Genomic DNA, 25,498 nt, shown 5'->3' on the forward strand with positions numbered 1-25,498 from the left:
CAAATCAAATCATGTCAGGTCACTTAATGTTAGTGTTGAAATCAATAAATTACTTTAAAATATTTTCCTACTTTTTATATTTTTTTAAAGAATTTTCAAAATCAGAAAAAAAAAAGTTTTGTTGCACAATTTACAAATATATGTATAAAACTAATCATTTAACCATCCAACTTAGCAACTAAGCATCAAACTAAACTTCTTAAATATATATAATAAACAACTTATATATGTATATAAATATATATAATAAAGAACTTGTATTTTTTAGCACACTTACAGGAAAGTAGAATCATTTATATATATTTTTTTCTTTTCAAATTTTGTTTGAGCTGTTTTAAACAATTAAAGATTCTTTTTAGCAAACAAATTTTAAATGGCTGTCAAAATATAATGTTAATCTTATTCTGTAGTGTATAGTTTGTAACTATTTCTTAAAAGCGCACAAAAAAATAATTTTTGTTAGAAAAAAAAAGTGAGATAAAAGCTGCAATAATTATGCATAAACCTAATATTTTTTTTCTTTTGGGTGATAACTTTGAAGATCACACCAGTTATGATTAGTGTCTATACCAGTAAATAAGTGTTTTGGGGATATTGTTTACTAGCTAGTAAATAATTTAAGGAAAAATTGTTTTCTAGTTAGTTGACTTTTTAAATTGATTTAAATTTTAGTAGATTAATATAGACTTAGCATTTAGGCTTTATCAGTCGTGATAAAGTTGTGATAGAATAAATAGTTGTATCCTACACTACACTAATTACACTTATTAGTTATAATGTTATTTAAATTATATTTTATCAAAAATAAACTTAAATCTTCAAAGGATATTTGTCAGTTGAGTCACTGTTAATTTGCACAGTTTTACATAGAACTATAGTTGTGCAAAAAATAATTTTTGCACACTCCACTTCCCTTATACTTACTTAAGTCAGTCTAGGTATATAACTACACTGCGACTAGGGCTGTATCAGTAATTTTATGTATGTATTGATACACTTAATTTGTAAAACTTTGAAAAATGTATGAAAAATGACAATAAATAAATATAATTATTAATATGCAATAATAATAGTTAAAACACATAAAACTACTTTGAAATAAAACATCAAAATTAAAATCGAAAAATTTTAAAGAAAAATTGAACCTGTCTGTTAGTTAGCCAGCCCTCTTAACTAAAACTTTTAATCGTCCACAGCTATTTGTCAATACATAAGTATTTAAAAGTCATAAAAGATTTAAACTTTTTTTTGCTTACAGTTAATATTTTTACTAGAGGACTATTATTTGTAAGTGCATACAAATAATGACTTTAAAAAAATAAAATTATAAAATTAAAAAAGTTGTTAAAAAAGTAACATAATAACTTTTACTGTAAATACATTTTTAATGAGCTACTTTTTACTTTTACTTGAGTAAACTTTTCTACTGGTAACATTAACTTATACTTTAGTAAAATTTCACTCAATCAACAGTACTTTTACTTGAGTAAACTTTTCTACTGGTAACATTAACTTATACTTTAGTAAAATTTCACTCAATCAACAGTACTTTTACTTGAGTAAACTTTTCTACTGGTAACATTAACTTATACTTTAGTAAAATTTCACTCAATCAACAGTACTTTTACTTGAGTAAACTTTTCTACTGGTAACATTAACTTATACTTTAGTAAAATTTCACTCAATCAACAGTACTTTTACTTGAGTAAACTTTTCTGCTGGTAACATTAACTTATACTTTAGTAAAATTTCACTCAATCAACAGTACTTTTACTTGAGTAAACTTTTCTACTGGTAACATTAACTTATACTTTAGTAAAATTTCACTCAATCAACAGTACTTTTACTTGAGTAAACTTTTCTACTGGTAACATTAACTTATACTTTAGTAAAATTTCACTCAATCAACAGTACTTTTACTTGAGTAAACTTTTCTACTGGTAACATTAACTTATACTTTAGTAAAATTTCACTCAATCAACAGTACTTTTACTTGAGTAAACTTTTCTACTGGTAACATTAACTTATACTTTAGTAAAATTTCACTCAATCAACAGTACTTTTACTTGAGTAAACTTTTCTGCTGGTAACATTAACTTATACTTTAGTAAAATTTCACTCAATCAACAGTACTTTTACTTGAGTAAACTTTTCTACTGGTAACATTAACTTATACTTTAGTAAAATTTCACTCAATCAACAGTACTTTTACTTGAGTAAACTTTTCTACTGGTAACATTAACTTATACTTTAGTAAAATTTCACTCAATCAACAGTACTTTTACTTGAGTAAACTTTTCTACTGGTAACATTAACTTATACTTTAGTAAAATTTCACTCAATCAACAGTACTTTTACTTGAGTAAACTTTTCTACTGGTAACATTAACTTATACTTTAGTAAAATTTCACTCAATCAACAGTACTTTTACTTGAGTAAACTTTTCTGCTGGTAACATTAACTTATACTTTAGTAAAATTTCACTCAATCAACAGTACTTTTACTTGAGTAAACTTTTCTGCTGGTAACATTAACTTATACTTTAGTAAAATTTCACTCAATCAACAGTACTTTTACTTGAGTAAACTTTTCTGCTGGTAACATTAACTTATACTTTAGTAAAATTTCACTCAATCAACAGTACTTTTACTTGAGTAAACTTTTCTACTGGTAACATTAACTTATACTTTAGTAAAATTTCACTCAATCAACAGTACTTTTACTTGAGTAAACTTTTCTACTGGTAACATTAACTTATACTTTAGTAAAATTTCACTCAATCAACAGTACTTTTACTTGAGTAAACTTTTCTACTGGTAACATTAACTTATACTTTAGTAAAATTTCACTCAATCAACAGTACTTTTACTTGAGTAAACTTTTCTACTGGTAACATTAACTTATACTTTAGTAAAATTTCACTCAATCAACAGTACTTTTACTTGAGTAAACTTTTCTGCTGGTAACATTAACTTATACTTTAGTAAAATTTCACTCAATCAACAGTACTTTTACTTGAGTAAACTTTTCTGCTGGTAACATTAACTTATACTTTAGTAAAATTTCACTCAATCAACAGTACTTTTACTTGAGTAAACTTTTCTACTGGTAACATTAACTTATACTTTAGTAAAATTTCACTCAATCAACAGTACTTTTACTTGAGTAAACTTTTCTACTGGTAACATTAACTTATACTTTAGTAAAATTTCACTCAATCAACAGTACTTTTACTTGAGTAAACTTTTCTACTGGTAACATTAACTTATACTTTAGTAAAATTTCACTCAATCAACAGTACTTTTACTTGAGTAAACTTTTCTGCTGGTAACATTAACTTATACTTTAGTAAAATTTCACTCAATCAACAGTACTTTTACTTGAGTAAACTTTTCTGCTGGTAACATTAACTTATACTTTAGTAAAATTTCACTCAATCAACAGTACTTTTACTTGAGTAAACTTTTCTACTGGTAACATTAACTTATACTTTAGTAAAATTTCACTCAATCAACAGTACTTTTACTTGAGTAAACTTTTCTACTGGTAACATTAACTTATACTTTAGTAAAATTTCACTCAATCAACAGTACTTTTACTTGAGTAAACTTTTCTACTGGTAACATTAACTTATACTTTAGTAAAATTTCACTCAATCAACAGTACTTTTACTTGAGTAAACTTTTCTACTGGTAACATTAACTTATACTTTAGTAAAATTTCACTCAATCAACAGTACTTTTACTTGAGTAAACTTTTCTACTGGTAACATTAACTTATACTTTAGTAAAATTTCACTCAATCAACAGTACTTTTACTTGAGTAAACTTTTCTACTGGTAACATTAACTTATACTTTAGTAAAATTTCACTCAATCAACAGTACTTTTACTTGAGTAAACTTTTCTACTGGTAACATTAACTTATACTTTAGTAAAATTTCACTCAATCAACAGTACTTTTACTTGAGTAAACTTTTCTACTGGTAACATTAACTTATACTTTAGTAAAATTTCACTCAATCAACAGTACTTTTACTTGAGTAAACTTTTCTACTGGTAACATTAACTTATACTTTAGTAAAATTTCACTCAATCAACAGTACTTTTACTTGAGTAAACTTTTCTACTGGTAACATTAACTTATACTTTAGTAAAATTTCACTCAATCAACAGTACTTTTACTTGAGTAAACTTTTCTACTGGTAACATTAACTTATACTTTAGTAAAATTTCACTCAATCAACAGTACTTTTACTTGAGTAAACTTTTCTGCTGGTAACATTAACTTATACTTTAGTAAAATTTCACTCAATCAACAGTACTTTTACTTGAGTAAACTTTTCTGCTGGTAACATTAACTTATACTTTAGTAAAATTTCACTCAATCAACAGTACTTTTACTTGAGTAAACTTTTCTACTGGTAACATTAACTTATACTTTAGTAAAATTTCACTCAATCAACAATACTTTTACTTGAGTAAACTTTTCTACTGGTAACATTAACTTATACTTTAGTAAAATTTCAATCAACTTTAGTAAAATTTCAATCGACAGTACTTTTACTTGAGTAAACTTTTCTACTGGTAACATTAACTTATACTTTAGTAAAGTTTCACTCAATCAACAGTACTTTTACTTGAGTACAAAATTTGTTACTTTTTCCACCTCTGCTTTAAGTTAGCAAGTTTAAACTGATTAGTTAAACTACGTTAATTTAAGATTAATATAAGTATGCAAGTTTGAGATTTTTTAAGTAAACAAGTTTAAGAAATTATTTTAAGTTTAGTAAGCTAAAAGTTTCCATGAGAAAGATAGTTCTCTTAAAGCATTGTAAGCAAGAAGTTTCCATGAAAAAGAAAGCTCTCTTAAAGTTTTATAAGCAAGAAGTTTCTGTGAGAAAGTTTTCTTAGAGTTTTCTTAAAAATAAATTTTAGATAACTTCAAGTAGATTACTAAATGTGTTTTAATTTTATTATAACTATTAATTAAAACATAAATTTTGAAACAAAATACAAATTTTAGATAACTTCAAGTAGATTACTAAATGTGTTTTAATTTTATTGTAACTATTAATTAAAACATAAATTTTGAAACAAAATACAAATTTTAGTGTCAAGAAGATATTGCCATTCAATATGAAAAGTACAGAGAAGAAAGTGATGCAAGGTGAAAAATAAACTATTAATAGTGTTATACTTGAAATTGTATAGTATATATGTATATATATATATATATATATATATATATATATATATATATATATATATATATATATATATACACATATAAATATACATATATATATATATACATATATATATATATATATATATATATACATATACATATATATATATATATATATATATATATATATATATATATATATATATATATATATATGTATATATATATATATGTATATATATATATATATATATATATATATATATATATATATATATATATATATATATATATGTATATATATATATATATACATTATATATACATATATATGTATATATATATATATATATATATATATATATATATATATATATATATATATATATATATATATATATATATATATATATATATTACTAGTCTATTAAAATAATATTTTTAAACTATTGTAGTTTTCTGAATACCAAACTATAATATTTCTAACTCTAGGTAATTTTGCAGGCAGAAAGATAATTTGTGATTACTAAAAATCTGGACAAAGTTTTTTCAATTATAGAAATATGAAGGAATAATTTAATATACTTGCAATCATTCCAATTTAGTTACAAATTTAACTCTTTGTATGTATTAATCATTTTTTTATTTTATTTAGTTTTATTTAAAAATGATAAGTTGATTTATGTCAAAGATTCACTTAGAAAACAAGTGTACAGATTTTTAGATGGGCATCCAGATGAGAATAAAAACTTTATTGTAAATCTTTTTCTAAACTAAAAAATACTAAAAAGAAAGGAGAGCAATATATCAAAAAAAAAATTGAAAGTATTGGAAATGCAAAAAAAAAAAGCACTAGTATTCCATATCATAAAAAAACTAAAACACCTTAAAAAACACAGAGGCAAAGAAGTTGCTAAAGAAGCTGCTGTTTATTTGAAATGCTGCTGACTATTTGGAATTTTTTTGAAAAAAATTATTTTTATTGACGTTAAATTGTATTTTTATTTAAGCAACAACAATATTTCTGGAAATGGTTCTACTTTTCTGAAATAAATGCACCATCAAATGATGTAAGGTTATTGAGAAAAGACAAATTCTAACCAAAATCACTTTTTTGGATTACATTCTTGAAAAAAACAACTTTCCTGCGTTACATAGCTCTGTCAGGCCAAGCAGTCAATTAAAATGTGTTTATTTCAAAATGTCTTATCATATTAGAGAAATTTATGGAAAAATGTCATAAAAAACAACAGTACCATTTTCTGGCCTGATCTTCCTTTATCACATTCACGTAAAGATAAGATCTAAAATCACAAACTATTGAGTTTGTACCAAAAGTGCCTAATCCTGCTAATGTGCTAGAATTATGATAGTTTCAGATTTTTTTGTCTGAACTTAAAAGATTGTTTCAAAATAAAAACTGGCTGAAATAATCTAAAAATCTAGATAAATTTGATTAATGAATAAAGTTTTCTATCAAACCAATTGACATAAAATGTGTACATAGGCTAGCTGCCGCAAAATTTAATAGAGTGGACACTGTTTGTTGTCATTGAAAAACTTTAATCTATTTTATTATTTAGACTTTTTTGTTATTATACTTTTTAAATTAATAAAATTAATCATTCCATTAAAAATTTATTTATAATGGAATGAGATTTTTAATTATCTCATGTTACAAAGCTCTGCTGTTAATAGATAAGTGTAAAAAAAAAATTTAGAAAGTTCAGAATCCTTGCTGTATTATTGTGGCTTATGAAAGGACAGAGTTGTTAAAATTATAAAACAGTAATTAACCACATTTTAACCACCTAAAAGTAAATCATAGTTGTCATTGTGTTTTAAAACTTGCACATTCGTCACATTGTAGTTGTGTTTTATTTATATGTAATCAAAGTAATCAAAGCAAAGCAATTTCTACAGAAAAAATAGTTCAATTAATTTAAAATTAAAACATTTTTAAACTGATTACAAAGTTTCCCCAACTCTATCTTTTAAAAATTCTGTTTATCTTTTCAATACAAGAAGCTTTGCAAATAATCTTGTTTCTAATCAACCAAACTTGTCATAATTTTTGTTTGCAAAACATTTTACAGCAGTAAATTTCATAACGCTATTGTTTGTCCAAATGATTACTCAATCTAATGTAAAGATTGCATTAAAATTGGCAGAGTAGTTGTCATTTACCATATAAATATTACTAAATTTAATCAAGTTCAAAATACTTAAACAGATGCTGATATTGGTATTGTCTCCATAGACTTAATTTTTTTGTCATAATTTTTGTTTAATCACCTGCCATACTCCACTGTATCCATAATTAATGTGACTTATCTATTACCTGGTTTGTAGCAATTTGTTCATGAACCCACTTGTGCAAACAATATTTCTCTTGTCTTGATCTTTTATTTTTAAATAATATTTCCCTATTTTATTTCTGTAGAGTGTCCTCTACAGAAATAAGACTTACAGAAGAAATACAGAAATAAGAGAAACCAGTGTCTTTTTATGATTTCTGTAATACCGATATTGATCATTTTTAGTCTTATAATATCTATTGAACTTAGAGTTTGCTTGTATTTTCAATGTTGTAGATTATTTATGAAAACATTTTCTTCAATCATTTTTGCAATGGTATTGGTCAATATATTTCTATTAGAAAAAAGCAACTTTTTAAATAAAGAAATCACTAGCCTAGGTTTATAGAAAAAATTTTTATGGAAAAGATCATGGATTACTATAAGCGTTGCACACAAAACACCAAACAATAAATACATTAGTAAATACAATAAATACACAAATGCAAAGAAGCTCCACTTACAAAATAAAATTTAAGCTTAAGATATTCAAAGAAAATAATATTAGCAAATTTTTTAATTAGGTAAATAATAAATTATATAACTTTGAAAAAAGCTATCCTTTAATAGATAAAAATAATGATAAGATAAATTCTAGTAACCAAAAAATAGCTGTGTTTAACAAATTGGAATTGTTTTTATTAATGATGGCAGTTGTTCTCCACATCTTAATAGTTCTGTAAATTGGGTGAATAAAAATGAGCAATTGCTTTTACTCAGTAATTGATCAGCTTTACATGAATAAAAACTTAAGAAATTTTGCCTAAGTTTTTATTCACGTAAATCTGATATGATATTTATAATAAAGCACATTTGGGCTGGTTCTTCTAATAATGCTCCTTTCCATCTAGGCTAAAACAGAAAGTTTCTGAAAATATAATCGGACTCTATCTGCTAAGCTTGACTCTCTGTTCCATTGTCATAAAAATGCATCTCTCACTATCCTATTGTCATAAAGTTGCATCTCATAAGGTTGCATCTCTCACTCTTTTTTACAAATACTATTATGGTCAATGCTTAAACAATCATCTTTTGCTCTATTTATTAAAACTCAATTTTGCATAACTCTTCATTCAACAATTTGTTTCATCTCTTTATTGTATTTGTTTGTTCATGTTTGAAAAACTTTTTTTATGCTTTAGAATTCTCCCCTCTCTTTGTGTTTTCCTGACTTATAAAATTGTAAAGTTTTATGATTTAGGAAAGTTAAAATTTCAATTAATCATGGTAATAGTTATAGAAAATACTTCATTAAAAACTGTTTTATTAAGTTAATATTAAGTTAATATGATTGGAACGACTTTTTCAATTCAACATGAATGTGCTGGATTCAAACACAATCATTCAATGTTTTAAAAATCAGGAATTAAAAATATTCGAATATTTTATCTATAGTTATTATCTTTTTTTTTTTTTTAATTAATGGTTTTTTTGGATTTGAACTTGAATTTTTTTTCAAGTTATAAAACAAAACAAAAAAATCTTTGTGAATTTGTGGTGAGATTTTTTTTTGCAGAAAATTAATTTTTATTCAAAGAAACCTCTATATTCTTTGTTTTTAACTTTTCAGAAACATTCTACAAAAAAAATAAGTTGCAAAGGTCTAATAACAGTCTGGTGAAAGTCAAACAATTTTTTGATTTGATAATGAATTATCAATTAAATTGATAAGTAGTTATCAATTTAATTAATAATTAGTTATCAATTCCAGTTTTATCATTTTAAACTATCGTTATAAGGTTTTCCCACAATAAACATATTTATTAAACTTTCTCTACTATATACACTTTTATTAAACAAACTTTTCATTAGTTTAAATTTATTTCAGTTTTAATGACTAAACATTAATACATATAATATAAGATGAATATAATGGTTTTTTATATAATAATTAGCTAATGCAATAATCGATTTGCAATAACAATGTAATAATTATTTATATAAATAAAATTTTTAAATTTTATACTGCAATATAATTTTCTTATCTAATGTATATAGGTAAGGTTAATTCTTTGGTAAAATTGGGTAAAATTTTACCAAAAAATGATGCTTAATTTAAAAAAAAAAATTTTTCAGAAAACTTTTAATCCAAGATCTTAACGACTTGATAGAGAGAAAAAATAGCAGGAGTTTTTCATTTGATGGAGTTAATGCAGATGATGAGCAAGTGAATGATCCAGTAGTTTTAAGAATTGCTTTAAGGTAATTTTTGTTCAAAAAAATGACAAAAAAGATCTGGTCAACTAAAAAAAAATTCAATTCTTGTTTTAAATTTTTAATAAAAGATTGTAAAACATTTGTGAACAAGTGTGTTTAGCTTGTTTTACAAGTTATACTTGTTTTACAATTCTACTTAGTCGTGTTAGAGAAGACTTTAACAAAAACACACAGAAGTTGGCAGAAGTACTTGCTAGTTATGGAGATGTGGTCCCTAGAAGAGATTTTGAAAAGCTAGAAGTCCAGTATAAAGTATACTTTGATTTAAGCTTTTTTTTTTTGTTTTTTTGTTTGATTTCAGCTCTGTTTTTTGTTTGATTTAAGTTCTGTTTGTTGATAATTTTAGTTCTGTTTTTTGTTATTTTTAGTATTGTTTTCTAATTTCAGTCCTTATTTTTCTTTTAATTTTAGTTTTGCTTTTTTTTAATTTTAGTTCTGTTTTTTGCTGATTTCAACTTTGAAACTTGAATGAATATAAATTTTACTTACTAAAGTTCCTTAAAAATAGTATATCCTTATTATAACATTAAATAATATAGCTGTATAATTTTGTGCTTCAAATAGTTTTATCTTCAAATTGTGTAATTTTATAACTTTTTACTTATCTGATTATGATATAATGATTTGATCCTTGTACCCATACCCCTATTTAGTCTATTTAGACTGCATAACACCACAGACTTTGATATAAAATCATAAATTTTTAACTATGATTTATTTTAATTTAAAGTTTGTAAAATCTTTAGCGCAATTCCTTAGTTTTTTTTCTTTTTTGGATAAATAATTTTCTTAATGAGAAAAAAAAACTGTTTTGTTTTGTTTTTGACTACTAAAAAACTATGGAAAAGGAACTAAGTCTTTGTACTGAATAAAAAGTCTTCTTATTTTCTATTTTCGGACTTCCTATGTTGAAAAGTTGTTATTTTTAAATCTTTTAAACTTTTGTTTATAAAAATACTTTATAAAAAGTTTAGATGTAATAAGCATATTTTTTAATAAAATTCATAACACTTAGATACATAAATTACGCAATGCTAAATTCAGCTAATAAACAAAAATTGTCAAAAGTTTTCCTAAAGTTATTAAATAAACTGAATATTCATAAAAAAAAAAGTGCTTTAAGTTCACTGAAAACCAATGCGCCAAAAATGCAAATAATTTCTTACATCAATTCAAGAAATAAGCTTCTTTTTTTCAAAACATTAACAATTTTCATTTGTCAGATTTAATAATAATAATAATAATAATAATAATAAAAGCATATAAATATTTTTTTCACAGCACCATAAACATTTTGAGGTTGTTTAAAAAAAATACTTGTGCTAACTTACAATACTAACATAATTATTTTCAAGTTTTCAAATTAATGGATTTTCGTATGCATTTTTCTCAGGAACATGTTCCTATGGTTTATCCAAAAGTTTGCTGAAAACTCGATAATTCCGCCATTTATGAAGATATTCACTTTTTTTTTTCTTTTTTTTTTGTAGAGTTTTTTCTATTTAGATCTGGTAAAAACTTTTTTAGGATTTGGTACCTATTCCTGCAATGTGCCTCATATTTGTATTTTTTAGATAAATAATGGTAAATGTGCACATTCTATAGAAATAATTATACTATTATAAATTATGACAAAATTAGTCATAGTTACTAGTAAATTATTACTGAAGTTACAAGTAAACTAATTAATGAAACTAATTGTCACAGTAAACAAAATCTTAGTCAGAGCTGCCAACTTTAAAAGATGTTTTAAATTATGATTTTTTTTATAAATGGATTTATAAATGTTTAATAAATGAGACAAACTTTTTTGAGGCAAACATTGGATAAAGTGGAGCATCAGTGATTGAGAACAAAGATAATACACTCAAAAAGTTATCTGCTATTTGATTGCAAAGTTATCATAAATTGATATATTGTTAAACACAGCTGTTCAACTATATGCTTTAATAGAGTTGAAAAATATTTATATACCTAGTGTACATTTGTATTTTCCTAAAACAATATACAACTAGTTGTCAGACAATAAGATACAACTGATGTAATGCAATGAAATTAAGTTGATTGTCAGTCAATGAGGTTAAGGTGACATTCAATGAGATAAAGTTGGTTGTCAATGTTACGAGATAATGTTGGCAATGATTATAAAAACATTTATTTGTCGATATAAAAATTATAATATTTATGACTATCTGCTCTTGTAAAACATGGGTCTTGGTAAGTCTATTTCACATCAAGCATTTTTATACTTATTCCTTAAGTAAATACTTTATAGCGTGTGGTAGAAACATTATTATATATATATATATATATATATATATATATATATATATATACATATATATATACATATATATATATATATATATATATATATATATATATATATATATATATATGATATATATATATATATATATATATATATATATATATATATATATATATACATATACATATATATATATATATATATATATATATATATATATATATATATATATATATATATATACATATATATATATATATATATATATATATATATATATATATATATATATATATATATATATATATATATATATATATATATATAAACAATACATATTGTCTAACTTTTAAAAATATTTTTAAAAATATTTTATAATACAATTAATTCTAAACATTTTTAAATGTTTCAGTAGCCATTGCAGGAATTACTATTTATCAGCGGTTCGTGTATTAGTACTGGTCTGAATAATATTTAGAATACCTTCTTGAAATGTGTTAATAAATTTCAGTTGATATAAAAAGTTAAAAAAGCATGTTAAAATAAACTTAAAAGTATGTGGAATAATGAACTTACCATGAACCTGTAAAATACGGGTCATGTTAAATTTATTCCACACTGACTGTTTTGAGTTAACAAATAATATTCAATACTTTATAAATTCTTTTTGTGAAATTGTAAACTTCTTTAAAAAAAATGGGGGCGAGTTTAATTTTTTTTATTAAGTTTTTGTTAAATTTTTTTCAGACCATCCATAGCTAGTAAGGACCCTCATCCAAGTTAATTAATTTTGAAGAAATTAAAATTTTGTCAAATCTTTTTTCATAGAAGAATGAAACTTGTCTCTTTAATGTGTGTTAAATGCGCAGACTTAACCAATAACCTGAGCACATTAATAACATGACTATCTCTATCATGATTTATGCGCAGCAAATTACTCCCGATGTTTTAATATTTTTAGAAATTTTAAACTTTTTTAAAATTCTCTCCCTTTTATTTTTTATAATATATAATATCTTTATATATGTTATGCATATGATATCTATAGATCTTTAAAAATGTTTTATTTTATTTTTTTGAAAATTTGAAAAAAATTAAAAATTAAGTGTGGAAACGAAAGAATTTGAATCCCTACAATGCGCATTGGAAGCGCAGTGTGCTAACCACTTCGCATACTATACTTCAAAAAGATTTTGACATTATTTCTTAAATACATTGACATACATTATTAAAGTTAAGGAGATAATGCGGCAATGCGATTTTCAAGTAAAAGTAAAACTTAATATAACTTTTAATATAATTTGAAGTTTACAAAAGTTAGATATTATACATTTTTATTTGTATTTTCTTATTAAAAAAAAAGTTTTGTGGCTCTTTCTCATTATTATCTTTGGTGTAATGGCTGCCAAGAGTTTTGTGTCAATCATGCACAAATAGGTAACCTGGTTCATCAGATCTTAAAAGATCTTTATTTTTTTTTTTTCTTTTGCCTGTTAAAAAAATATATTTTTTTGTAAATGATTTAGAGTGGAATAGAAATTCAATATCTGTTAAACATAATTCTCAACAATCAACACTTGTTGAACATATTTCTCAAACTGTAAATAGTGGAAGCTTGAGAACTAGTTAGTAGTGATCGGTGGATATTTTGTCAACCATAATACAACTGAATCATTTCATAAGATTGCTGTATTTTTGTGTTCTAAAGGTAAATTTCATAACAATACACAACAATTTAGTTAAGAAAGGTTGAGTTATGTAGATGGATACGTAAATAACTAAGAGTCAAATGTGACAGTGCACAGTGGGCCTGAGCATGCTCAAAAAAAAATTTTTGTACCCAATTTTTTCACATAGTAGGTCTGAAAGGTGTTACTTTTCTCAACTCAAATCTGTTAAAATTAAAATGTTTGAATGGGGGTTTTTGAAAAAAAAAGTATTTTCCTTTTTTAAGAATTTCTCAGTAAAAAGCACAAAAAATAACATGAATTGCTATCTATGTTGTCTTTAATATTTCATAAATGTTTAGATATAATAGAAGAATTTAAATATCAATAATAAAAAACATTAATTTATAATTAAAGCTAGTAATTCTATAACAGTATTGTTCATATATTGATAATAAATGAAAAATCTCAAAATATGAAATGTCATTAGTGAATATTTGTGCATAATATTACAGATATAACAATGTTTTGTACATTACATCAAGTCTGCAGAGCTATCGACTATTTAAAAAAAACTATACATCTTATTTATGTTTTTATTAAGTTTATTCATTTAAAAAGCTTCGATATCCACAACACCAAATAGACTTATTGAGTACTTATTAAAAATAATTTACATAAATAACTCTAATATATACTTTAAAAATGTGCAATATTGTATGCTGCAACAGTATTCTTTAATGTTTTGGAATAATTTGGATGATACTGCCCGACTTTGGTTCCAAAATTGCTTGAAATCCTGGTGTACTGCTTCCAATGCCTGCTCCGTCCAATAACCAAGGCCTAAATATTTTTTTATATAATATAATTTAAAGATTTTTTAAATTTGTTTTAATATAAAATAAAGTTTTCGCAAAAATATAGTCCATATTTAACTAAATATTCAATATTATCTAATAGATATTTCCTGTAAAAAAACACTTACCAAATGTGCCCCCTTTAAGGTCAATAAACTCTACAATATGTTGCTCAACAATATGAACTTTAACTGTTACACTGGCTCCTAAGTTTCTGTAGTCATCTGAGAATTTTTTGATGTCATTTTTTTAAGTTTTACACAATGTTTTCCCAAAACATCCTTCTATAACCTTTTTGAAAGATATTAGCGCCTTTATATATTTGGCCCCATGAATACCAAGACCATGTGTACAAAAAAATCTATTTAAAATATCAACTTTTTTTTTTAATATATTCGAAGCATTTCCTTCAAGTCTGTGTTGTCCTTGATACGATACTCTGCCAAGATTAATGGACTTAAGATAGGCTGACATGAAGTTAAAACCATCTTCTTTGTTCTTAAACATATTTTTTTCGATTTCGGAAATAATTTTGTCAACAATACCAAGTAGAATATGTAGTCCAGGAATGTTTATTATCTCAACAATTTTTTTCTCAGGATCTCCTGTAACAAGAGGAGGATGAATGCTATTTTGAAATTTTTTGCCCTGACTAAGTTTAGAACCATTTTCTAACCATTTTTGGTGCCATTGATGCAAAGAACTGATTGTGTTTGCCTTAGCTTTAGGCAACAAAGGTATCTCAGTTTCACAGAATGGACACGGGTGTTTAGAAGATGCACATTGCTTTCCAACCATTTGTAGTTGAACTTTAATATCTTCTGACAATGAGTAGTCTAAAGATCCTATATTAAGCTTTTCAATAAGCATTCTTAAGTTTACATAACTTTCATCCATGTGAGGTACAATTGGTAGAATAAGGGTTTTAAAAACACTGGAATCTTTAAATTCTTTTTTTTCATAGCCTTCTGAATATTTTATTCTCTTTTGAGGAGTTTCCTGATCTCTTTCATCAGGCTTGTATGTTATAGAGGCAGTACACTTTAAAAAGCCTTGTCCACCATCTATTCCCACTTTAATATCAATCTCATTTGGTAGTACTTTCCTGTGGTTCATTACCATAGATATCAGTTTCTCTACATCATTGCAAATTACCCCAGGAACCTCTTGTTCAATAAACTATAAAATTATTGTTTGATTAAATCAATAAAATTAATAATCAATATATAACCATTCATAAAACATTAGACTACCTCATGTGAATTTCCAACTTTATCTTTTGTGAAAACATTTAAAAGTTCAGAACTGAATAAAGGAACTAGTAATGAGTTTTCTGTAACTCTTGCAGCTCTGTAGTTGCTTGCAACAGAATTTCTATCTCCGGTCTCGTACCTAAGAAACTTAGCAATTTCTAACATTTTGTTGTCGCTAAAAATAATTTTTGAGTTATTTGATTTGCTATAACTTTAAATATAATTTATAGGTTTATAAATCATAAAATAAAAACTATATATTAAATTCTTGCCTAACATGAATTTTATTTTGCAGCATTTTCAATTTTTCTAAACCAAAGTGTGGCTTCTTAATTTCAATATTGGTAAAATAAACCAGACATTTATTCCGGCCATAAGTTTTTAGCTTGATTTTATTGTCACTTTTACCAGCCATATGTTTTAGAGTAGAGGAAACAACTCTTTCTAAAAAAAATTTTACAAAATATATGACAATATTTTAGTTTTCTATTAAAATAAATTAAAAATTGTTTTCTTTTTAATTAATATATATAATAAAAATAATAAAATTATAATTAATATTATTATGAAATTATTACACCTTTAGTTTTAGATGAAGCAGCCTGTAATAGATTGGACAAATTTTTCTTTCTCTGTGTTTTATTGCATGGATGACACAAACCTTTTCCTGTTTTTTTAAAGCAGAACATACAGATCGGCCTGACTTTCTGGTGGTCTCTTTCCAAATTTATTTCTAGTTCTTTATTAACTTGCATGAAACTTGGCACTAAGTGAGTCTTATTTTCTTTACTATTAATAGTTTCACGACCTTTTTTACATATAAAGCATTGGCATCTGGCTCCTCTCATAACTCTTGTGTTCAAGCCTAAAGATAAATCTTTATAACTACTATACTGTGTTTTACTAGGTTACAATAATGTATAAGTTATCTGAGATTAAATACATTAATTTTTTAAACTTTTATATTACTTACTTTCGTATTTTGGTAGAAAACTAAATGGTTTGTATCTGGGATCTTTTTCCTCTAGTCCAATTAGTTTTCTTCTGCATGAAGGACATAATTTTTTGGGCAGATTATTATTTCCAAAATTATATTCTTTCCAGCAATGATTTTTTATGATACTTTCATAATCTATACTCATTTTACAATACTCTCTTGGTTTGATAAGCCTAAATTGTGGGCTTCCTTTCTTTTCTTTAGAAAGACACAGAAGACACACTAGTTTTATGAAATCATTGTGTTCTTTTGGTTTCATTTTTTAAAATATTATTTTGTTTGTTTTCTATTAAAAAGTAATAAATAAATTTAAAAATAATGACATAAGACTAGATGAAAGTTTACTTGGTTTGTTAGATTACATAACTTTATATAAATGTTGGTATAGACAGTATGATGTATAGAACAGTTATAGTAATAAGTTTATTAACTATTTTTAATGATATCATAATAATATTCTTACTGCAATGTATAGTACCAATAAAATACTATATATATATGTTGTATAAAGTATATAAAGTAAGCATTCCTTGTATTTGAAATGAATATTTACTTTTATATAAGGTATATAAATTTGTTTTTTTTGTTGTTGTTGTTTTTTTTATAAAAAAATTCATAAAAAGGAAAATACCTTTTTTTTCAAAAACCCTCGTTCAAACATTTTAATTTTAACAGATTTGAGTTGAGAAAAGTAACACCTTTCAGACCTACTATGTGAAAAAATTGGGTACAATAATTTTTTTTTTGAGCATGCTCAGGCCCACTGTGAGTGGTGTAGTGGTAGACCACTCACTTTGTAAGCGTAGAAATACAGAGAGGTACAGAGTTTAAACCCACCATGCCCCTGTAAGTATCACAATTAACTTGGTTCTCCATGTAGCTGCCTTATTTGTTAATGTTTGTATTTTGGAGTTAAAAGATTGAGAGAGTATAAGAGTTGTATAATAACGGTTGAAAGAAAGAAGAAAAAAAAAGTCTTCTTAATGATAATGACCCTCCTAGGCCTTTGGGATTATAAATTAAAAGAATTTATCCTGGTTATTTTTGTTATAAAAAACAATGCTCTTTAATGTCACTTCGGCATTTAATGAGTTTTATTAACAAGTTGAATAATCAATACTATAATCATTTAATGATTGTTTTGGTTGGTAACACTGATTGTTTTGGTTGGTAACACTGATTGTTTTGGTTGGCAACACTGATTGTTTTGGTTGGTAACTGATATTTTTGGTTAGTAACACTGATTGTTTTGGTTGGTAACTGATATTTTTGGTTAGTAACACTGATTGTTTTGGTTGGTAAAGTAGGGTCTGATAAAAATTTCCAGAAATGGAGAAAAAAAGGATAATAAGGTTTGAGGGATTAGTAATTATTTTTATAAAAAAAAGTATAATTAAAAAATTTTTAATCAAACTAAACTTTTTATAAATATTTGGTTATTTTCAATTTTGCATGTATTTAGATTAAAGATAACTCATAAATTAAACAACAACTTTTTGACAATTAAAAATAAATTTTTGATGTATAAATATTTAAAATAAAAATGCTAATTTTTTTTGCTTTTTTTTTTTTATTGCTTTTTTTTTAAAATTAAGATGCCAAATAATTTTGACATGAAAAAATGGACTCCAAGATTGGTCAGTCATGTATAATTTCTCTAACGGCAACCTTCTGTAAAATTTATTGTATAAGGTTGTACTTTTATAATTGGTTTCCAAAAATTTAGCTTTATCTTTGAATTTAATTTTAAAGTTAGCAAGGTGTATTTTGAAACCATGAACTTATTTTAATTGGTTGTAGGTTATTTTGAATAGTAACTTAAGATTGTTAACCTTAAAAGTTTTTTTTCTTTTTTCAGGAGTTAGAAGTTGCTTTTGACTTGCTGAAAAAAGATTATGCTTCATTGTTATCAGAAAATAAGTATTTATTTATTTTTCTTTGTCTTCTTTGTTTCTGTATTTTCTAAATATCAATTTTCTAAATATCAAATTTTTTCAAAAATGAAATTGGTTTGCTGTTTGGTTTATTGCAAAAATTATTTTTAGGGTTCTCATAGCTGTGCATGAAAAAGATACTGATCTTCATTTTCAATATGATACTTTACATGAGAAAGCAACACCTAGGTTGTTTATTATTAAGTTTTCTTTATTGTTAATTAATAGCATTATCATGAAAAATATTATAAACAGCATAAAAGTTTTTTCGCTGTAATTTTTTTCCTTTTCATTGAAAATAAATGAAATTTTTATCCATTGTTCCTCTAATGTTACTACATTATATTAAGCTGTTTAATGTGCAAAGATTATCTTATTCCAGAATTCCGGATTTTCTTTCAACTTTTCGTTTTTCCAGATTTCTAAAAGATTTTCTGTAAATACAAATTAATATATATTTTCACAATAAATTTGTTGAATATATTGAGAAAAAAAATTTATGATAGATTTTGCATGGTGCTTTGGATAATTGTCTTCATGGAAAATCCATCTACAAGTAGGAAGTGACCGATTGAAACAGACAAAAGTGACTTGATTATAACCCCTGCTAAACAATAATTTTAGCAGGGGTTATAAGCAGGGGCTAGGTTTTATTTTTTTCTTAAATTACATTTTATTTTACTGTTTTTATGTCTTTTTTTCCAGCTGCAAAAGTTAAATAATATATCTATTATGAAAGGTAAAAAGTATAGGAAAGCCACACATATTCATTTAAATATATTTTAAAATACATATTTAAATTTTATACTTATAATATGATACTTCACAATATAAATTTTACAATGTTAAATAAAAAATTAGCCGTTTTTAGAAAATCTATGTTTCTTTGTTTGAGTCTGAAGATTTAGGACCCCATACATCATAATAGCTTGAATTAGGTGGTACAAAATCTCCAGGAGCTCCACATAAAGATGTATTACAGAAAAATGCTCTTAAATTGTATTTTAAAAAAAGAAGTGTTTCAAGATATTTTATTTTAAATCTAATATGTTCGTTTTGTATTAATTTTGAAGTGTTAAACTCCCGTTCACTTGTAGTTGAGCTTGGGGGTGTGCGTAAATATGCTTTGGTCAGGTTTGCTAGCATTGGTAACTCACTTTTCAAAGAGTTTCAATATGATAATGGATCTTCCGCAATATCCATTCGCTCCATTTTTATATACCTCTTGAGTTCAATTTTAGCAGATTTAGTTTCATTAAGATGGAATCTATCACTTTCATCATCATCGGATATATTGTCTTCTAAAACTTAGTCCTGAAAGGATTTTGCTGATGATGATTTGCAAACCTTGAAATTTAAAATTTTAAGTTATATAAAAAATGAGTATAAACATATCTTTATAAAACAATTTGAAACGTATTCAGTTTTAAATTGAGTTTCAAATATATTCCTATAATACTTTTTAATCATAACAAAATGATTACAAATTTTATTAAGCTTATATGGATTTAAAATTAAACTATATCTATATTCATTTTTGTAAATAATCGATACAGTTTAGAAAAAAATTTTTGAGTTTAAATATTTACCTGTTCAATAACTGATTTTGAAGATTCAGCTTGAATATCCATTTTACCATGATTAAGCTGACTTATCATGAGGTACAACAACTTATAATTAGCTCTTTTGGAAAAAAATTTATTTTATAAACCTGCAGTTTTTTACCTTGGATCAAGTAATGTAGCTACTGCCAAAAGGTTATTTTCTTCAATATTTGGAAAACTTGAACAACTGTCTTTTCCCTCTAGATAACTTTAAGAAAAATCATAACTCAATCAAACAACCAACTTAAAATGTAATTAAAAAAATATTAATATGTACCTTGTTGTTTTTTGTAACATTAAAATTAATTTTTATGTATTCCTAAATTTATATCAAATAACTTATTTATTTCATATTTATTATTTTATTTATACAAAAAAGTTCTACATTTACTGTGCTATTTGTTATAAGTAAAACTTCTGCACTATTTGTATAAGTAAAACTTCTTTCATGGTTCCAATTCCTAAGTGAGTTATACTGTTAAGTTCCATCTTGAGTTTTTTGGTCAAAGGAATGATATCTGAAATTAGGGCAGTATCACTCTCTGATATTTTGCTGGCATTATTGGCCCAAGCATTGATACACTTTTGGAATAAGATCCCAGTCACTTGGCATCAACTTAATGAATGGAGGTTTTTAAAAAGTTAAAATATGAACTTATAAAAATTTTTATTTTTTTATTTTTTACCTTCGATTCAGAGAAAATTTCTAATTCAATGTCGTCTTCAGCAAGTTTAATAGCCTGTTTTTGTTGCAGTAAGCTAGGGAATCCAATACTGGTATACCGGAGACCGGGAATACTGGTATTAAAAGGGTTAAATACAGGTATTTTGGTATTTGAATGGTTGTTTTTTTGTTTATTATTTTTAGCAATATTTGTATACTTCATGTACTTTTTTAAATTGATTTGTAACAAAAGTTTTAATTAAAGTATTGCAACATTTAAGTAGATATTAAAATGCAATTATTTTTGAAACATCGCATCGTTGTATTTCAGATTATAAATGTACGATAATTCGAAAACATTTGTTGCTTATTGTTAAAGTATTTTTTATTCTTCTAGTGTTTAAACTCTTTGTTTGAGCAAAAACCTAATATATAAAAGTAAAGTTGTTTAACTCTGATTCATTGACAACTCTTTGCTGAAACTCTTCTCATTATTACTTAACTCATTTTTAAAATCATTTAAATTCCCAGGAGGTTTATAATTACGGGTTGTTATTTTTATTCTTTTTTGAAACAATCATAAGTGCATATACTTTAAAGCAATGCGTTATACATTCTTTAGTTCTTGAGTTCTTGATTTTACATTTTTAGTTATCCAGCAAGGATTTAAAAATAAAAAACGAGTTCACATTTTTAAATTATAAAATCTTTATATACCTATTTCTTTAATAGTTTTTTTTAAATAATTACCAAGAACAACTTTTGTAAGTTTAAAAAATTAACATTTTTAAGTTTAAACTTATTTAAATTCATTTCATTTAAATATTAAATGTTTATATCAGTCACATTAGGTGGCTGATTTAAACATTGTGAGGATAAAATATGTGACATATTTACAAATTGAGATAATATTCTAATTTAGCTGATGGAGAGTGAAATTAAAAAGTTTATTGAGATTCGAAAGGCAGATTTAAATATTCTGTTTGGTTTTTCTTTCTCAAAGATGAAAAAAGGCATAGTGCAAAGTGTAAGAAGTGCACTAAAGTTATAAAAACAGCAAGTGGCTCAACAAGCGGCCTTCATACACATTTAAATTTAGAGCATGATGTAATATTATGAAAACAAGATGCTATTGAACCTCTTGGTGAATCTAGTTCAATATCTGATACGCCTCCTCCAAAAATTACTAAATATTTTAAATATGATGGGCTTCCATTCAGAATTTTCATAACATCTTGATAATCTTGGAAAATCAGTAAAAGCATTAGATTTAAGTGATAAACTTCCAAAATCTGCCATGACTATAAAAAAAATTGTCACTAGTTATAGCAAAACTATTCGAGAGTTAGTAATCAGAATATAAGTTAAATGGAAAAGGTTTTCGTATTATTTTTGATGAGTGAACTTCCTTAAGGAACCGGTGATACATAAACACGAATCTTCACTCGGAATCAAAGTTTTGAAATTTAGGACTTCTCCGAATCAATGGAGGTTTAACTGCAGAAAAATGTGTCTTACTTTTAAGTGAAAAGTTGAATCAGTATGGTTTGTCACTAGAAAAGAATATTGTTTGTTTAACAAATAATGGTGCAGCAGTTATGCAAAAAGTAGGCAAATTAATACTGGCTGCTCAGCAGTTGTGTTTGGCCCATGCAATTCAAATTGCAGTTGTAGATGTTCGATATAAAAAAGAAACAACCGAAGAAAGAACCTTTTGTTAGAATGAATCAATAGACTTCAACTCATATTCAGATGGCGAAGAGCACAAAAACTATGGTGCCTTTGAAATTATTTCAAATACGTACGAGGAAGGATTAGTGATGGATTACGATATACAAGAACAAGATACAGAAATAACACATAGTTAAATTGGTTCCCTTATACAAAAAGTTAGGAAAATTGTGCAAATATTCAAATGTTAACCATTAAAAATGAGGTACTACAGAACTATGTAAAGCTCGAATTTCGTAAAGAATACTTCTTAATTGCAGATTTCAAAACTAGATGGAATAGCCTATTAGTAATGCTTGAATGTTTTTACAAATTAAAGTCATGCATTCAAAAATCAGATATAGATTTAAAACTTAATATAAACTTTACAGAAACTGATTTTGAAACAGATTCTGCTACTATCTCAGCACTTTTGCCGGTAAAATTAGCAGTTGAATCACTTTTTTGCAAGGATGCCAACTTAATTTCTGCGGATGCAGCATTTACATTTATGTTTGACAAGCTATGTGATGTTAAGCCATCATTGAGCATAGAGTTTATGAGTGCTTTAAAACAAAGTATTATTGCAAGAAGAATGCAGTTGTCTGATTTAATTTCTTATCTGCATAAAAGTCTAGAAGATGGTATTAGAAACTCAAACTTATTAAGTTTTAACTTTCCACGTGCATCAAAAGCGAGTAATCTCAATTCACTTTTGGGCATTGTAAATCAGAAGGGACTTTGAAATCAAAGCACTGCTGTTGAAGAACGAGCCCAGGAAATTCTTCACTTTGAGGTTAGCGAAGTTGAGATTGATAAAGAAAAAAATTCTGAGAAATCAATGAAAAAAGACATATACAAGGCCATTTGAAAACAAATAAACTATAAGGTTGTTGGGAAACAACCACAACACGCTGGTGATATAATCAACAGGTTTATAATCTTTTTTTAACAATTCAGCCAACTACCATTGAATCTGAAAGAGCATTTTCTGCTGTCTGTATTATTTTAAACAAGTTGCAGTGCAGAATGGCCAACAAAACTCTGGATGCTCTTTGTTTTTTAAAAGGTTACTTTCATGGAATAAAAATAAAGGTTCTACCAAATAGATCAATAAATTTGCATTCTTTTTAAGTTTTATTGATTCTTAAATTTATTTACTTTGCTTTAAAAATATTTAATACCAGTTTTAATACCGATATTTCTGTATTATATTTTTATAATACCGAAATACCAATATTGATTTTTTGACCGGTATTGGATACTCTACAGTAAACAATCCAACTTTAAAAATGTACTCCCCATCTTGTTTCACAATCAAGTATATACAACATTAGACATCGTATGACATACGATGTGTATATTATATAGGTATATTATATATTACATTCGTATGACATAATTAGGTATATTATATAGGTACATTATATATTACATTCGGTATATTATATAGGTATATCATATATTATATAGGTATATTAACATACACATTAGGTAAGATTGAGGCTTGGCTTTGATACTTGGTGAATATTGCTTTTGCCATTGGTTTTTGCAACTTTTTCACCAGTTTCCTTAACCCAAAGTTAGATAAGGATATCTTAATATTACATAAGCAATATTGCAGCTTTTTAATTTCAAACATTTTATTTACCTTGTCAATATTATTTTGATGCCACTCTGCTCATATATTAAGTTTCGCACCACTAAATGTAGGGTATGGCAAAAGGGGCCAATGTTTTCAAAATGAGCCAGTTTTGTTGCTAAAATCATGTTATTTGAGTTGTCTCTAATAACAATGTGAGTTTTGCTTAAACCCCAATATTTACAGATGTTTATTAAAACTTCTGAAATATTCCACCCTGTATGAGATATTTTAAATGGAATACATCTCAGTACAGCAATTTTTTTTTTTAAAATCTCAGTTGTTCAATGAGCAGTAAATGACATAAAATTGTCATTAGTTTGCAAAGTTAAAATATCAGTTGTGATAGCATATGATATTTGATCTTTGGACAATATACAGTAAGTTTGAATGTGGCATTCAGAATTTACTTTATTGCTTATTGAACTCTTATGTTGATGTTTGGAATCAACTCCATCGAAAAAAATTTTTCTGATGTAACTTGAAATTATTTTGAAAGATGGTTTGTAAATTTGCAAATAATCAGTTATAAAAACTGATCATTTGCAACTGTTTTATATGGTTTTAAAGCATCATAAAGCCATTAGACAATAGCTCTTCTTCAATTTGATCAAAATTACTATTTAAATGCACTTCGAGGTATTCTTTTAGAGTTAGCTATTTGGTGCAAACTTGTTTAAAACATTCTTTTTTTTTTTTCAGTTTCTAATGTTTTTATTTTATTTGCTAATGAGTGTTTATCTTTATGTTTTAATTGCAAATGAGTCCATAATGACTTTTTTTAAAACTTTTTAGATGGTGTTTTAATATCAATATTGCACAATTTACTATTAATTTAAATATTGCCGCAATTATCTGTAACAAAATAATATAAAATATTAAATGTAAATAGGTAATAATCATTACAAACAATGTTTTTTCATTGCATGTTATGAGACAAGCTGTTTTACAGATTTTTTATTATAAATGTAGAATAATTATAAATATAGAGTAATATAAAATTTTACCAATAAAAACAATAAAACATTTAATTTAAAATCAAAAGTTTAATTATTTAAATTAAAAATAGTTATTTTGTTATTGTTATTATAATCTTCTTATTAATAACTATAAAAGAGTGAAAATTATTATAGAA

General features: G+C 25.2%; 1 protein-coding gene across 3 annotated transcripts in view; it reads left to right on the top strand.

Annotated features, from left to right (window-relative positions):
- The window catches only part of LOC136091380 (translin-associated factor X-interacting protein 1-like), a 54,777-nt gene that overhangs the window by 18,767 nt on the left and 10,512 nt on the right, over positions 1-25,498 (top strand). For all 3 annotated transcript variants that reach the window (XM_065818864.1, XM_065818866.1, XM_065818865.1), the window contains 5 exons: positions 5,113-5,168; positions 9,623-9,748; positions 9,904-10,015; positions 18,668-18,729; positions 18,855-18,932. In XM_065818864.1, coding sequence (XP_065674936.1) covers positions 5,113-5,168; positions 9,623-9,748; positions 9,904-10,015; positions 18,668-18,729; positions 18,855-18,932 — 434 coding nt within the window. The remainder of the gene's footprint in view (positions 1-5,112; positions 5,169-9,622; positions 9,749-9,903; positions 10,016-18,667; positions 18,730-18,854; positions 18,933-25,498) is intronic.

The sequence above is a fragment of the Hydra vulgaris genome, chromosome 15, assembly GCF_038396675.1.
Source record: "Hydra vulgaris chromosome 15, alternate assembly HydraT2T_AEP".
NCBI classification, from domain to species: Eukaryota; Metazoa; Cnidaria; class Hydrozoa; order Anthoathecata; family Hydridae; genus Hydra; species Hydra vulgaris.